This window comes from Tenrec ecaudatus, chromosome 5 (genome assembly GCF_050624435.1).
Source record: "Tenrec ecaudatus isolate mTenEca1 chromosome 5, mTenEca1.hap1, whole genome shotgun sequence".
NCBI lineage: Eukaryota > Metazoa > Chordata > Mammalia > Afrosoricida > Tenrecidae > Tenrec > Tenrec ecaudatus.
Genome location: NC_134534.1, coordinates 7,959,779 through 7,976,939, shown reverse-complemented (window position 1 = coordinate 7,976,939; position 17,161 = coordinate 7,959,779). Strand labels below are relative to the sequence as shown.

The 17,161-nt window shown below is 55.2% G+C and overlaps 1 protein-coding gene across 1 annotated transcript in view; it reads left to right on the top strand.

The window, feature by feature from the left end:
• The first annotated feature begins 5,485 nt into the window (after nt 1–5,485).
• Nucleotides 5,486–17,161, top strand: part of TG (thyroglobulin) — a 179,896-nt gene continuing 168,220 nt past the window's right edge. Inside the window, exons 1-5 of the mRNA XM_075549234.1 lie at nt 5,486–5,552; nt 7,359–7,467; nt 8,872–8,969; nt 10,957–11,160; nt 11,581–11,740. Of these exons, the coding sequence (XP_075405349.1) occupies nt 5,486–5,552; nt 7,359–7,467; nt 8,872–8,969; nt 10,957–11,160; nt 11,581–11,740 (638 nt within the window). The remainder of the gene's footprint in view (nt 5,553–7,358; nt 7,468–8,871; nt 8,970–10,956; nt 11,161–11,580; nt 11,741–17,161) is intronic.

Here is a 17,161-nt window from a genome sequence, read left to right as displayed (position 1 = left end):
CAGTGCTGATTCAAAGGGAAGGAAGGAAGTTAGAGGTGTCATGGAACCTCCCCCCAGGTGGACCGTACGACAGGTTCAGGGAAAGAATGGTCTTCGTGTCACACCGGCACCAGCAGGCAGTTAGAGAAGCATCACGTTGGAGACTGGGTGGGGTCAGGTGGACAGCATGCCTTGCCTGGACAGAAATGCTCAGAGCAGTCAATCTCCCCTGAGCCCAGGCACCAGCGCCCCCCACAGGGGTCAGTGACCCAATGCACATGAGAAGGGCCACCGTGCTGCATGGTGACGTCTGGCATTTCCCAGGAAGACAGAGGTGCCTTAATAAATCAGTGTCCGTAGAAGAGTAAAACTGGGTGAGCATCTCCATACATGCAGAAAAGGTGTTTTACGGATTTCAACATTCATTCACGGATGACAAGTCAGAAAAAAAGAGGACATGGACTCAAGACCAGCATGGGAACAGAATGGCCAGTGGTTGGAACATGCCAGGGCTCTACCAGAGAAAGAGCAGGCTGCCTCTGGAAGGGTTACAGCCTCGGAAACAATACCGGGCTGTTCTCTGCCCCATATGGTCAACACGCACACACGCACACACGCACATATCCATGTTGCCGTCAGCGCCGTATCTACCAAGACCGGTCGATTCTGACTTGTAACAACCTGTGTGCTTCCTGAGGCTTCTTTGTGGGAGCAGACAGCCTCCCATTTCTCCCTCAGAGTGTTTTGTGGGTTTGAACCAGATGTCTTGTGGTTACCAGTCCAGTACTTACTCAACCATGGCCTACTAGGCATGATGGCTAGATAGATAGATGATGGTTGGCTGCCTGGATCAATACATGGATTTAGCAAACACTTGGCAGTGAGCCCCGTGGTTGTTGGGTGCCATCTATCTATAACTCATTGCCACCCTATTTGTAATTGACAGGAACACCACCCAGTCTTGTGCCTTCTTCACAGCTGTTCTTAGGTTCGAGCCCTACAGCCTGCTGATTCTTTGTTAGCATTAAGCTCTTCATTCTGGAGAGATTCTGTAACTCCATATTTCTGATTGATGTAACCCTATTCACATGATTAATTTCTCCTCACTCTGGTCAGGTTTTCTATCTTTTTGGCCCTTGTGACTTATGTGTACATATTTTTAAAAATCTATCCCACCCAGATATAATTTTGTATCGTGATGAAATAGTCCTCTTAATCTCTAGTAATGGCCTTTTCCTGAAAATCCATTTTGTCCCATATGGATTCACCGAGAAAAAAAAAGGACAAGAGAGGTTCACATGAAGACATGTTTATGAGTATTCAGAGCTTTGTTTTCATAGTACCCCCTAAGTAGAAACAGCCCTCTGCCCATCAGCTGATGAGTGGAGAGGTCAAATAGGGTTCACTTCTACTGTGTGATCCCCGGGCAGTGAAAACGTGCAGTATTGTTGCATGCTATAAGGATACCACGTGCCAGAGGCCGTCTCAGAGGACCTCCCTCTGTATGGGCCGTGTAGCCCGACAGGCACTGCTCCGAGCCCGGGAGGGGCCACAGCGGCCAAAGCAAAGCTTTTGGGGGCTCTTGGCCTCAGCTTGTCATATGGTGGAGGCTGGTGTGGCTGCGATGCTGAGAGCTCCGACACCAGTAGTTCAACCATCAGGACAGCTTTAGAAGGGAGGATGCTGAGGCTGCATCCCGGGCGAGTCGGGCATGTTATCAGGTCAGGAGGATCCAGCCCTTGGAGGAGCAGAGGATCCCCGAAACAGAGGAAGAGCTTCAAGGACATGGATGGACACAGCGGCCTCAGGGTTGGCTCGACAGAACAGTGGTGTGGGCGGTGCAGGACGGCTCCATGTCCCATTCCGCTGTACACGGGGTCACTGAATTGGAGCTGACTGGCACCCAACATCAAGACCAAGAGGGCCGCACCTTCAAAAGTCTCAATAAGTTGAGGACAGTCTTTTAGCTGGGAAGGTGAATGTGGGGAGAAGGAAGAAAGTTTCCCAAGAAAGAAGTGTCAGAGGACCCCAAATTTCAGGGCAGAAGCCACGGCAGGACAGGGCTGTGAACACCCACTCACAGAAGGTGGTAGGTGGAGGGTGGTACTCGGGCCACAGTGGAAAGGCACCAGCTGAAGGCCGGAGTCTGAGCCTGCCACTGCGGAAGGGTTTCATTTTTCTAAAGAAAAGTAAAATGCAGTGTAATCTCCTGCCAGTCACGATACTTACTGTTTACTGGACTACTCCGTGATGAATCGGGTCCGCGAGGCTGGGAAGGAATGGCACGACAGCTCTCGGGAGGCAACTGGGGCGCAGCGTGGGGAACCGGCTTGTCCAAGTCACAGTTAGTGTGGGTGAGCGGGGTGTCACAAGTCCACGCTGAAGGGGTGAGCTCTCCTTTGCCCATTGTTAGCCAATCTGGACTTCCAGGGGTGAAGACCACCGGATGTATTGTGGGGCAGGGGAGTCCCAGAGAACTGCTGAGTGCTCAAACACTCAACCCTCTGCCCTATAAGACCCCTGGACTATTTTGTGTCCTCCAGAAAAACCTATTAAGAGGACCCCTTTGAGATCCCCCAGACAGTTGTCATAAATAACTTTCTGGGCTAACCTCGCTGCCATGATTTTAAATGGCTTGACAGATCCCTCCCGGAAGCTAGAGTTCCCCCTGGAAGTTCAGAGGGCACCTCTTTGTAAGGTGCCCTAAGACCGAGCCCAGCACACTCCTGAGAGAACTTGCCAGCATCTTCCATGCTCAGGGAGACGTGTTTCAAGACATCCCATCTGGCGCAGCCAGCGCGTGGGCGCCCGGGAGGCTTTGGATCTCCTCTCTCATCTAGCACTGTGCTGGGGAGTTTGGGGATCGCCCCGAGATCTCCTCTCTCATCTAGCACTGTGCTGGAGTGTTTGGGGATCGCCCCAAGGGCTTTCTGGTTTCTATTTCCTAGTTTATTCTCTGGGGCCAGACCCTAGAGGACAGGGTAGAACTGCCTGGCTGAGTTTCTGAGACTGTGGCTCTTCATGGGAGTAAAGAGCCAGTGGGTTTGAACTGCTGACCTTACGGTGAGTGGCCCAATAAGGAAGCACTATGCCACCAAGGAGCCCCAAACAAACGGCACTGCAGCGGATGGCAGTGAGCTTGGAGATTGCGGGATCCTAGGACAGGCTCCCTGGGCTCTTGCCAGAAGGTGGCTCCGGCTGGGTGCGATGCTCTACCTGTGTTGGCGACATCCCGTGGGTCGGAGACTTTGGGTTCATCCAGCCGTCCCTGATGTTCTCCGTAGGTTTGTCCATCGGTGAGAAGGAAGTGCCGACGTTTCCAACCGGATTGGTGGATGTACGTATCCTTTGAGGGCCAGCTGGGTGTGTTCTCAGGGGGCTTCTGAGGGGCAGGGGGCAGCTGGGAAACGGCACGGCCACAGCTTGGGTTCATTTTGAAGTAGCATGTCTTCGAAATGCTTCTCATGTCCAGATGTTTGTGTGTGCTGGCTGCACTGCCCTCTCCTCTGAGGGCGTGGAGGAGGTGAACGCGAGGGTCTCAGCTGCCTTTGGGGCCAAGGAGAGTGGGGCCCAGTGGTGAAGACCCTGCCTGAAGAGTGGAGGCAGGTTCCTCCATGTCCGGGGCGCTGGGAGGGAGCAGAGACCAAAGGCTGAGTCATGGTGAGGCAGGGCCGCGGGGGCCTGTTCTCGCTCTGTCACTGGGGTGGAAAGAAGCACCTCTCTGGGGTGTGGGCGGGCTCGGCCCCACTGGCCCCAGTGCTGGTTCTGAAGGGTGTTCTGGCTCACTGAGTGCTGACGCCCTGCCACTCCAGGGGTGGGTTGAGTGGGCCCACTGCCCCCGAGCACCCTTCACTGGGGGGAGGCCAAGGTCAGAGGCCCTGAGGTACCGGACCCAGTGGAGCAGAGACAGGCATGGGCCTGGAGGGGCTGACCCCCCTGAATTCCAGGGCTCAGGCCAGAGAGCGTGACTCAGCATAGCACAGGGCCCGTGTCTCAGGGTAAGGACTGCATATGACACCCGCTTGGTGTCCCTTGGGAAGGAGGAGAGGCGACACATGGCCCTGTGTTCAGCAGAAGCTCTGGCGAAGGATCCAGTCTCCAGGACATGGGGGCCTGCGTGGCCGGTGGCTTTCCTTCTCCACTAAACACAGACCCCTGCCCTATTTCCCTCCCCGTCATGCTCACGTCCCTCTCCCCTCCACTCACTTCCAGGGCTCCCTAAGATGCCCCCACCCCATCCCTGAACACCCAGGAATGGACAGCCACCCTTACCAGGTGGCCATGCTTCTCGGGTCTCCCCTGCCCCTGGAGAAGAAGTCTCGGGAGAATCAGGGGTGGACATGGAGAGGTCAGTTAGGTGGTGATCTCGCTACTAACCAAATGATAGCTGTTCCAACCCGCCAGTCACCCTGTGGGAGAAAGAGGAAGCAGTCTGCGATCGTAAAGACTCCCCAGATCCAAACTCACCGACATCGCTCGAGTTGATGCAGACTCATGGCGGCCCGATAGGACAGGGTAGAACTGCCCTGGAGGGGGATCCGAGGCTGCAGCTCTTTATGGGAGCAGAAAGAGTTTGGGGGGGTCCTGGGGGTCACCATCACCGAGGAGGTGCAGTGTGGAGAAACTCTCCTGGGCTCAGCTCTGCCCTGATGCACGCAGGGCACTGGAAGCTGGGCCACTGCCAGCGCTGGACAGAGAGGTCCAAAGGAAGCGAGAGGAGTGAGTCAGGGTCTCAATGGAGTGCCCGCTGGAGGGAGGCGTCCGGAAGGAGGTGTCCGGAAACAGGAAAGGGGCCCTAAGCAGGAAAGGGGTCCTAGGTTACAGACACGATTTCCAGTGAGAAAAGTCCAGGTGATCTGAGCAGGACCCTCTGTCGTAGTGAGGCGGTCAGGGTGGGGTTCATGACCATGTGGCCCTAGTTCCCCATTTCCATCAAGGGCCACCCTGGGCAAGTCCCTGAGGGTGAGGCTGCCCCTGGCTGGGCTGGCTGGGTGGTGGTAACCCACTTTGATGCATGCTTCTCCTTGCTAGTCCATGCTCAGGAAGCTCTCTGGGGAAGCTGGATCTCGGAGGGGACTCACAGACCGATTTAGGGTCCCCTGTCAACCACGGCCTTCTGCAGACCTGGAGCTTGAACGTAAGCTCTGATCCAGGGGGAAACAGGCAGGGTCGAGGGGGACAAACGAAGGAATCGCTTTCCCCGAGTGGTGACCCCAGCCCATCACCACGAGGCCCAGAGCTTTCTCCTTCCTCTGGGAGGAGGCGTCCCACTCCGTCCCCCAGAGACAGACATGGTCCTCCCACCCCACTGCACACACGAGTGTCCCCAGAGGGTGTGGGCGCAGTGAGGAGAGCCTCCCGTGACTCACAAAGCAAACAGAGGGGCCGCCACATTCCCGAGTGCCCTGGAGAGCCCTTGCCAGCAGGAGCCCTATAAAGACTCCGTGGCCAGAGGAACCTGTGGGCAGTGGCTTCTACCCCTCCATCCCAGGAAGGAGCCAGGACAATGGTCCTGACTCTGTGGGCCTTCATTCTGCTGGCCACGGCCAGCTCTGTCGGGGGAAACATCTTTGGTGAGTTTGGATGCAAGGACACAGGCAGGGGAAGGCCTGGGGAGGGGGGCAGGGAGGGAGGGCTCAGGCCTGGGGCTCCTAGGTCCTGCTGGCCTCTGACCCTGAATCTGGAGCACCTGAGACCTCATTTTACCCTCATCATGCGTGAAGGGCGGCCTTATTTGCTTTTCCACTTTTCAGAAGAAGAGGCGGAGGCTCAAAGAGCTGAGCTGAATGACCTGAGGTCACAGAGCCGAGGTGGACAACCAGATCTTCCTAATTCAGTTCTAGCCCCCCTACACCACCTCCCACAAGGCTCCTTTTAGCAACCTTTGACATCAAGATTGGCTGTTTTCCTCTTCTTAGTTGCCCCACGGGAGCTTTGGCTGCTCACCCCCAGGCTAGCGGTTCAAGCCCATCAGCTGCTGGGCAGGTGTCCGACAAGACTGTCCGCTCCTAGCAAGCTTTTCTGTCTGGGAAACCCTATGGAACAGTTCTACTCTGCGTTAGGGTTAGTTTGGCTTTAGTGACTCCCTAGGCCCAGGCCAGCTTCACCAGGTGTATGAGAGGTAGGCAACAGGTAGGAGAGAAGTCAGTCTACTTGTGGGTGAGTGGATCTCAGATCCAGTCCTACTTGGACCCCTGAGAAGCTCCGTGGCTTGTCAGCCTGGGCGCCCTCATTGGACAAGAAAATGGCTGGGATCTTTGAGTCAGATTGCCCAGGCCGCCACGTTCCGGGGGGGAAACAGGGCCCACACGATTTGTGTGTGTGTGTGTGTGTGTGTGTGTGTGTGTGTGTGTGTGTAAGGAACTTGAAACAGGGCCCACATGATCGTGTGTGTGTGTGTGTGTGTGTGTGTGTGTGTGTGTGTAAGGAACGTGTCCACCCCTACAGGCTCCGAGCCCATTTCTGCTGGGCTTTCCTCCTTCTGTGGCCTCTCAGTCACAACAGCACTTAGATCCTCACGGTCAGCAGTCGGGAGGGTTTTTAAGGCTGTGACCTTGCTCTGGATCTTAACATTATTCATTTAAAATGTATTTATATACACTTTCCCCCTTTGTGATTATATATATATATACCATACAAACCTATTCTATGTGGCTGCAAGCCCCATCTCATTAAATCACCGACACTATCCTGTTCACACCCCTCCACCCCTTCACCACCCGTGTGGCTCTTTCATTTTGACTTTTCTGACCTTCGCCCGCCTCCTGCCTTGCCTGTCCACTGCAGTTAGCAATGAAGGGACATCCCTGCTCCTTCCCTGACAGAGAGGCTCTGTCTGCAGGGAAACAACTCGATCCCAACAGCAGCTCAGGGGAGCGTGGAGTCTGGGGGTTGCTCTGAGTCCTTAATTTTTGATCTGTGTATCCCTGGGAGAGTGCGTCCCTGGGCAGGTGTGTCTGTGGGCAGGTGCGTGAGTGGGCAGTTGTATAACTGGACAAGTGTGTCTCTAGGCAGGTGAGTCACTGGGCAGGTGTATTCCTAGGCAGGCATATCCCTAGACAGGTGCGTCCATTCACAGATCTATTTCTAGGCAGGTAGGTGTGTCCTCAGGCAGGTGAGACTTGTTGCCACGTGGCTGCCCTGGGGTTAGCCCCTCTCAGAGCTGTTCTGTGGATGAAATATACTAAGGCACATTCTTGGAAAAGCAGACGAAGGTGCCACATTTAAGGTGCACATTAAGTTGTGACAGTTGACGAGGACTGCTCTACAGAGACAGACAGGAAAACGATGGGCCAGCCCCTGTGCTCACAGTGTCTGCCTCCACTGTGCTGGAACCCAGCCCAGGGTCCTCTCTGACGGCCCCCCTCCCCTCCTCGCAGAATACCAGGTGGACGCGCAGCCCCTCCGGCCCTGCGAGCTGCAGCGGGAAAAGGCCTTCCTGACGCAGGCGGACTATGTGCCCCAGTGCTCAGAAGACGGCAGCTTCCAGTAAGGCCGTGTTGCAGTGGCAGGGGGCTGGGGCTGGGGCTGCGTCTTGGGCTTTGGGTCTCAGAGCTGGAGTTTTCTTTGGCTTGGGTTGTCCTGTGGGGTGTGCTGGGCATACCTGGGAGGGAGCCCCCACAGCCGTGGTTTCCATGGCAGCCCTCTGGTAAAGTTTATACTGTAATTATTTTAAAAGGTGGACTGATTAGTTGGTCTGCACGCACCCTCCCTATGAAAGTCACAGGTGGAGGGAGGCGAGGTCACTGTGGTAAGGACTCCAATCTGATCCGCTCTCTGGGCCACCCTGCTGGATCCTCTAATGGGTTTCCAGCCGCCCTGGGACACACTTGGGGCCAGATGCCCTCTGAGTGGGGTGAGCTGATGCCCTAAACCGGGCGTCCTCAAACTACAGCCCGCGGGCCACATGTGGTCCGCCAAGGACATTTATCCCGCCCACCGGGTGTTTTGGCCCCGTTTGTTTTTTTACTTCGAAGTAAGATATGTGCAGTGTGCATAGGAATTTGTTCATTTTATTTTTAAACTACAATCTGGCCCTTCAATGGGTCTGAGGGACAGTGAACTGGCCCCCTGTTTAAAAAGTTTGAGGACCCCTGCCCTGAACAGTCCCCCTCTCTGGAATGGACCAGAGTCTTTGTAAAATTCATTCAATTGGCATGTCCCCCCCCCCCCCACCAGAAGAGTCTCACTGTGCTGACGGCTGTCTCACTCAGAGAGCCTGCTCCTTGTACCCCCAGGCCCCCTAGTGCACGCAGCCTGGCATGCTCAGAGGGAGGTCTCCCAGGAACTGAGCCCTGCTCCCAGATCATCCCCAGCCAGGATCTCAGGGAATTGGGGGCGGCAGGCAGCAGCTAAGGGGTCTTTTGCTTGGCCAGCCTCCCTGGACCCAGTCTCTGGCAGTTTAAAGCTGGCCCCCTCCCCCTTGGGGCTCTGCAGGCACTGCCTCATGAGCAGGGTCCTAGTTCCCTTTCATTCCATCCCTCCCCAACCCCAATATAATATCTGATCTCTCTCAATGAGGGTCTCACCTATCCACCCTGCTCCACCCCAGCCTGGGCCCACCCATGTGTTCTCTGTGCACCCATGTCGTCCGCTCTCCTGGGCCCTCAGCTCATGGAGGGCTTTCCCACTCACTGTGGTAGACACGGGTCTTGCCTGTCCCCTCCCACCACTGTGTGCGGGACACAGGCCCTCCTCTCCACTTTTACATGCTCAGTTGCCCCTACGGGTGCCCAGCCCACATCCACACCCAGATCCCCGGCCTCCCAGAGTCTCTCTGGCAAACGGGTCAGTGCGGCTTGGCTGGTGGCAAGAAGAAGAACGTACTTGGGCCAGGGCCCGGTGGGTGGCTGGGGAGCCACGCCCACCTGCTCTGTGCATCTCTGCTCGCAGGACTGTCCAGTGCCTGAAGGAGGGCCGCGCCTGTTGGTGTGTGGGTGCCGACGGCGGTGAGGTGCCGGGCAGCAGGCAGCCTGGACGGCCAGCTTCTTGTAAGTGTGGCCAGTGTGATGGGGGTGGGGAGACCGGAGCATAAAAGGGGGCAGTGGGACAGTCACTTGTGGGTGGATGCCACCTGGCTACGGTCCCCTCTTTGAAAGAGATTTGTCCCCATCCGCTCGGCCCGTTGTCCACAGGCCAGTGGAGAAGATCCAGTGAGGCAGCTGTTTGGGTGGGCCAGTGGCCACTAAGTCCTTCCTGTGCCAGCGTGAACGATGTGAGCCCCCAGCCCGGGAATGTTCCTTTCTCGCATGGCCGGGCTGGAGGTGGTGCTGGAAGTTGGAACTTGGTGAAAACTGACCAGTTCCAATAGTATCCCGCTGCCTGGCCAGGGAAACAAGCTCCACGGACAGCTCAGTGAATCTGAGAACAAGGCTCATTCTAAGCCGTCACTTAAGGATGGCAGGCTGGGGCTGTGCTGCTAACTGCAAGTCTGGCGGTTCAAGCCCACCGGCCACTCCCTGGGAGAGAGCTGAGACAGTCTCCTTCTGTGAAGACAACAGCCTGGGCGACCCCGAGGGCAGGCCTGCTCTGTCCGACAGGCTCGCTCTGAGGCGGAACCCATCACTTGATGGCAGTGGTTTTGGTTTGGGTCAGAATCAATTCTGCAGTCATGGGCGGGAGCCCAGCGTCCCTGTGTGACATGAGCGGTTAGTGATTAGCTGCCGCTCAGGAGGTTAGCCGTTCAAACCCACCTATTGCTGCTACGGGACAAAGGCCTGGCAATTCGCTTCCACAGAAAAACCCACAACAGGGCCTCGCACAGAGGAGAAGATACACCCAGGGGGCAGTTTGGCACCGACGAAACACACGCCACCCCTCTAGTTCTTTAATCCTTTCTCTTCCCACTATTATGACCTCAGTCCTTCCCCCCCAAATCCTGCTGGACCCTTGGTACATACATCGGTACAGATGAGCGCTTTCAACATACGGAATTCAGGATAGACGAAGCCCTCAGAAACAGTAATGGGAGTAACGATTCCAGGAGGGTGGGGGAAGGGAAAGGGGAGAGGGGTGGAAAGGGGAACAGAGAACAACGATGGCAGAGTAACCCCCTCGAGGGGACGGACACCAGGATAGGAGGTGAAGGGATAGACTGGGTGCTGTAAGATATGTAACATAATAATAACAATGCATAATACATTAAGGATTCAAGAGGGTGGCAGGGAGGCGAGTGAGGGAATAGAGAGGAGCTAATACCAACAGGCTCAAGAAGAAGGATAATGTTTTGAAATTGTTGATGGCCACATTCCTACGTGTCCGTTTGAGGGAATGGATCTATAGGCTGTTAAAATATATGTCAGCGCCCCCAGTCAAATGATTTATTATAATAAAAAATGGAAACCCCATGGCGATAGGCTCTACGCTAGCAAGGGCTTGATGGGAGGCAGGGCTGACTGGAAGGTCGTGGGTTTATAGGCTTTTGGTTTTAATTGGCCACCAGTCACATAGTCCGGATGCAGTAATTCAAACGCGAACCAAACCACTGCCATCAAGCCAATTCTATAGGCTCTGCAAACACTACATCTTTAAAGCCTCTTCTTTCTCCTGCAGAGGGGCTGGTGGGCTTGAACTGCTTAGCATTCGGATGCTTATCTCCCCACACCACCTGGGCTCTTTGGGGATCCCATAGCAATCACGTGGTTCATAGCATGTAGTCTCAGAGCCCTGGCTGGGAGCTGTGCTAGTTCACCTTGACTGATAGGGAAAATGAGGCCTTGAGCTGCATGGGTGACCCCCGGGAGAAACAGACGCAGGCACCGCCCCCCCCACCCCCCCCACTGCCCGGACTGAACTTTTCTGAGGACCCAGGTCTGAGAGGAGCCCTCCTCTGACTTGCCCGCCCAGGAGCTGAAGCCGACGGTCTCGGGGAGCTGGGCTGGGTCACTCCGGCATCGGAGAGTCCTCCCGAGTTGGGTGGGATCAGACCCGGTGCCGTGTGCCCCCAGCTGCCCTCCGACACAGCACTTTGCCCCGCAGGCCTGTCCCCCTGCCAGCTGCAGAGGCAGCGCGTCCTGCTGAGCGGCTATGTGAACAGCACGGCCACGACCTACCTGCCCCAGTGTCAGGACTCGGGGGCCTACTCGCCCGTGCAGTGTGACCTGTGGGGGCTGCAGTGCTGGTGTGTGGATGCTGAGGGCATGGAGGTGTACGGGACCCGCCAGAGGGGCAGACCGAGCCACTGTAAGTGTTCACAGAGCCCCCCTCCCCCGCCCTACCCCACGCCCCAGGGAGGGAGGGTGGGTGCAGATGTCCACGGCCCAGACGGAGCTCCCAGGCCTCCCTGACAAACAGCAGGTAGGCAGCCAATGAGTGGAGTCCTGGTGGCCCAGTGGCTAAAGCACTCGCTGCCAACAGAAAAGTCGGCGGTTCAAACCCACCAGCCGCTCAGAGGGGTCTTCTCAAACGGCTGCCTGATGCTGTATGTCCCCATCCGGCAGATGGCCGGTGTCCCTGGCTGATCACTGGAAGCCTCGCAGGGCTCCCGTGGACCGCGGTGCGAGTCGCTGTTTGGGTCTCACAGTCCCGGGCGTCCCGGTGGCAGGAGTCACACTCCCAGGGACATATGGACTCACTCAGTCCATTTTCGTGGGAAATGTCTAGGTCCCCGGAGCTGTGAGATAAGAAACCGCCGCCTTCTGCACGGGGTGGGGGACAAGTCGCCCCCGCAGTGCTCCGCAGGGGGCGAGTTCATGCCCGTGCAGTGCAAGTTCGTCAACACCACAGACATGATGGTTTTCGACCTGGTCCAGAGCTACAACTGGTAAGGGCAGCCGGCTGGTCTCTGGGGTTAGCCCATCCCTGCGCCCACCTTCCTCCACCTCTTCTATTAAGGCCCCTGCTCTCACGGAGGTTGGGGGCTCGGGGGTTCCGACTGGGGCTTCTGGAGGGTGGATGCGGTGCCGCTGGCCATCACAGTGCTCCCGCACCTGCAACCAGGCGACCTGGCAATTGCCATAAAAGGGACCCGCGTGTCCCCTGCAGGGCCATCCCAGGGGAATCAAACTGGTCACAGAAGGTATCCCACTAGTGTGCCAACGCTGCCATTCCCCATCGCGGCCACCAGGGGGGACAAGGTGGCCGCGTTCAGATGGTGGCTGAATAAATACCCGGGGCTTCAAGGAGTCGGCAGGACCATGGGATGCTCTTTGCTTTGTTCATGCTCATGGCCGCCGCCATGTGCTTTAAGGACCCGCCCCCGAGACTTCCTCGATGCGTGTTGCATCTAGAGGCAGAGAGTCTGATGGGATTCTGGTTCGGTACTGTTTATTTTTGTTAAAGAACAGGGAGACAAGACCCTGTCTGCATGTGTCATGCGGTGGCTTGTACTCGTCCCTGCAGGCAGTGACTGCTCTGGGGAGGCAGGCTCAAGCAGGTCATCATGCCCCCAAACCAATACCATTGAGTCCCTGCTGACTCAGAGGGAGATGATCACAGACACAGGCCACCCTGGAGAGCCCGGCCTGGGCAGGAGAAGGGGGCGCGTGTGCAGAAAAGAGGGCTCCGGTGGAGCAGGCACAGGTGGCCCGTGTGCCTGGCCACTAACCAGAGGCTGGATGCGCTCACCCATGCAATTCACTTCTGAAGAACCCACGTTGAAAACTCTGCAGCGTGTAGCTCAACACGGAGACATGTTACACACGGGGCTGCTAACCGCAAGCCCGCAGTTCACAACCACCAGGGGCTCTGATGGGGCAAGATGAGGCTTTCTACTCCTGTGAAGAGTTTATTCTAGGGTTCAGCCGGCTAACCAGACACCTGGTAGTTATTTATATGGGTACAAGTTTGTGTTAAAGGCTTAAGATGTAACTGACGCTTCCGAGTAAGCCTGAGCCTTGGGGTGGCTGAGTCCTAAAAATAACTGGCATCTTCCCCCATGTGGAGCAGCCCTGGTGGTGCTGAGGGCTAAGCATTGGGCTGCCTGCCACTTGGTTAATGGTTCAAACCCACCAGCCACTCTGAGGAAGAAAGCTGAGGCTGTCCGCTCATGCACAGATCGAGTGTCTCGGGAATCCTAAGAGGCAGTTCTACTCTGTCCCATGGGGCTGCTTTGGGGCTGCTCACTGGCAGTGGGACTGTGAGAGAGAGGAGAGGGTCCCTCCTGCCAGCCCCTGTGACCCACAGCTGCCCCTGGACCTGCCTAGTTTAAATGATACCATGTTTCATATCTGATTAGGTTGACACCAGGACTTTCTGTTTTTATAACGGGTGATCATCGTTGATTCTGTTTTACCTAATACACACAGTTCTGAATTCTTGGCTCGCAAGAGCAAGCTGGGCATGGGGCAGTATGTCTTTTCTATAGGCTTGGAGATCGTCTGTTCTGTTTGGACAGAGCACCCCTTTCATACGGTTCCTCATGTGGTGGTGACCCCCCAACCATAAAGTTACTTTCGTTGCTACTTAATCACTGTCATTTTGCTACTGTTAGGAATCGGGCGACCCCTGTGAAGGGTTGTTCAACCCCCAAGGGGCCCCGACCCACAGGTTGAGAACTAGAGGGTCACTATGGGCCAGTGAGTTCGTTTATGCAATTATTAGCTTGGATTTTTTTAAGAGGGATTCTACCCACTTTAATATTTACCAAAGTACCTTGATAATTACGGCATGCAGCACACAAACGAGGACTTGGGGAGACAGAGAGGTTAAGGGACTCGTCCTCAGAAGCAATGCAGGGTGGCTCGGTGACGCAGTGGATGAGCTGAAATGAGTGAGGGGGGTTGTGCTAGAGTGGGTGCTGGAGCTCGCTGGCTCCCTTCAGTAACCCCCACTGCCTTGGTCGGTGAGTCTCAGGTTCCTGACACCTGGAAGCACGGAGCTCGCACACAGAGGCTTACAATCGGTGCTCACCAAATAGAATAGGTGAGCTCTGGGGAGAACATGTAGGTGGTGCCCATGTGGGGGAACGATTCCAGCCGCTTCCACAAGGGGGCAGTGGAGTGAAGAGCAATTGTCCTTCACTGAGCCCCATTGTTCAAACCCAACGTCCTTCTGAAATGGGATCCCTTCCAGAGTTTTGCCAGCAAGAACGTCCCCGGGAAAGTTCTGCTGTAGGAAGGTCCTGGGAAGGGTCAGGGGGTTGGTTCCTGGCAGTTTAGCTGTAATCAGGCGTTTTCTGATACGCTAGATTGGAGCAGCCCCAGGCTGGCTCAGGGGTTCCACTGGGAGCCACGGAGGCCATGCTCAGAGCTAGAGCTTACTCTGACCGCTTGCACGTGGGGCCCAGCACCAGGTGACCAGGAGGCCCGGCTCCACGGAGTGTAGGAATACTTTTTGGGAGAAGCAAGGCCCCCCCACCACTGCCTCAAGACTCACAGACCTCGGGCAGCCTAGGGAGTAACTGAACCTAGAGAGTGGGATTTAAAAGATGTGGGTCCTGATCCATGCTGTCCAGTTGGCTGCGACACGCAGCACCAACTTCCACACAGCCTGCAGTTTTGCGCCCACTCTCTGGCCTTGGTGTCCATCCGTCTCTCGGAGGGTGGCCCTCCTTGATCTTCGAGCAGGAATGAGTCCTTTTCTCGCGGTCGGCCTGTCGTTGATGTGCCCAATGCGCAGGTCTGAGGAGCGTCTTGGCGTATTTCTTCTGCGATGGCCTGCGTTGTGCTGCTGCTGACCCACGCTGTATTGACCACTGCTTGCCCACACACGGCGTTGGCTAGAGAGTAGAGAGGAGTGGAGGAAAAGCTGAGTGGGCGCTGGGAGGGGCCCCCCATGAGTTAGGAGGGCCCCCCCATGAGTTAGGGGCACTGCACAGTGAGAGATGACGCAGACTTGGGTCAGACAAGGTGACGACAGAGTGATTTAAACTTCCTCTGCCAGCTGCCAAGGAGCCCCAGCAGCACCGCGATTGAGTGTGTGACCGACAACCTGAAGGTTTGCGGTTCAAATTTGCCAACTGCTTCCTGGAGGAAAGGTGAGCCTGTCAGCCTTGGAGAACTCCCTGGGGGAAGTTCTACCCTGCCCTACGGGGTCGCTGTGAGGCAGAGTTGGCTCGAGCACAGTGGGTGACACACACTCGGTGGGTGTAAGCCCGACACTCAGACCATCCAGGCTCCCATCCATGCGGTCACCAACACGCGTGTCCTTTGCAGCTGTCACATTGCAGGTTTGGCACACGGGGAAGCATGTCAATGTGGGTGTCCTGCCTTGGAGACTACGGGGTCAGAACCAGGTCCGACCAGATTATTGGCTCACACCTGAAGCAGAGGCAGGTGTCATGTTTGAACCCGACCCCCCCATTCCAGAAGTTCAAAATGGTGGCCTTCCTGAATCTTTCAAACGGGCGTGATAAAAGTACTGCTTTTCATCACTTGTAGGATGGAATTATCTCAGGTTCCAATGAATGGACTTTTTATATATGACCCCTGTGTAACAATGTTCTTGTGTTTTGTTACATAGGGCTTCTCACCTCCTTAACTACATGGAGTGAGTGGGAGGGGAAGTCACCATCAGACATGCATCCTCTTTTCTTTTTATTCTTTTTGTTTTGGGTTAATGTTTTTATTGGGGGCTCTTACATCTCTTATCACAATCCACACAATCATCCACTGTGTCAAGCACATTTGGACCTATTCCACCATCATCATTTTCAAAGCATTTTCTTTCTACTTGAGCTCTTGGTATCAGCTCCTCATTTCCCCCTCCCTCCCCTGCTCGGCCCTCCCCCATGAACACTTGATAAGTTATAGACTATTGTTTTCATATCTTACATCATCCTCTGTCTCCCTTCACCCACTTTTCTGTTGTTCGTCCGCCTGTGAGGGGGTTATATACTGATCCTTGTGATCGATTCCCCCTCTCTCTCCCCACCCTCTCCCCTAATCTTTCTGGTATCTCTACTCTCATTGTTGGCCCTGAGGGGTTTATCGATCCTTAATTCCATGTGTTTCGGACTCTTATCTATAGCAGTGTGTATGTTCTGGTCTAATCCTATTCTTGAGGTAGAATTGAGGTCATGATAGTGGGGTGAAGGAAGCACCAAAGAACTAGAGGAAAGTTGCGTGTTTCATTGGTGCTACACTGCCCTCTGACTGGCTCATCTCTTCATTGTGACCCTTCTGTGAGAGGATATCCAATTGTCTACATATGGGCTTTCGGTCTCCACTCCATACCCCCCCGTCCCCCAAATTCACATTGGGTTTATTTTGTTGTGGGTCTTAAATGCCTGATACCTGATCCCATCGACACCTCATGATCACACAGGCTGGTGTGCTTCTTCCATGTGGGCTTTGTTGCTTCTGAGCTAGATGGCTGCGTGTTTATCTTCAAGCCTTTAAGACCCCAGACACTATATCTTTTGATAGCCGGGCACCATCAACTTTTTTCACCACATTTGCTTATGCACCCACTTTGTCTTTAGTGATGGTGTCAGGAAGGTGAACATCACAGAATGCTGGATAATTAGAACAAAGTATTCTTGTGTTGAGGGAGTACTTGAGTTGAGGCCCAACATACATCCTATTTTCTATCTGATGTTGGCTGTTCCTCCCACCGTTTGCTCTACTTCTCTGCTGGTCTGGTAACTTAGCAATGGCTGCACAGAACTCAGACAATATTCACGATAGGGGGTTTATTGGGAAGTATCAGGCGATGGCTCAGGATCAGCAACAACTTGGGATACAGTTCTTAGATCAGAAAAGCTTCTCAGCTTTATCTGCAGACAGTAGCCTCTTAGGCCTTTGGTCCTTAAGCACCTTGGCCTGACCTGTTTAGCTCCACCAGTGGGTCCAGAGACACCCTACTCCTCCATTAAGCCTTGGCCCTAAAGCACTCAGCTATCTCACCCCACAGGTTGGCACACATACCGTATGCGCCACACCGTGCTGTACCAGTGTCCTCCTTCTGCTGCCACAGATTCCCTCACACAACTTGTCACCACCTGTGTTGTAACGGCTCTCGCCCTGCCTTCTGGGTCTGGGGGGTTCTCCACACGGGGAACCTGAGTCTAGAGTGTGTATTTCACTGTAGCTTGTTTTACTAGGTGGTTGTGAAGTCCCCCTTCTGCCTCTGGGTGACCCATGTTGAGACTGTGGAATGACGAAAGTGGCCGATGCCCTCGTTAGAGTTCCAAACCCTCATTGCCACGGCCCCGTCCTTACAACGCACTGTGCTCCTTGTTTGCATTGTTAGCAAGCTACACACTCCTTCTGGCGGGCCACACGTGCCTATTTTCAGACCCCCA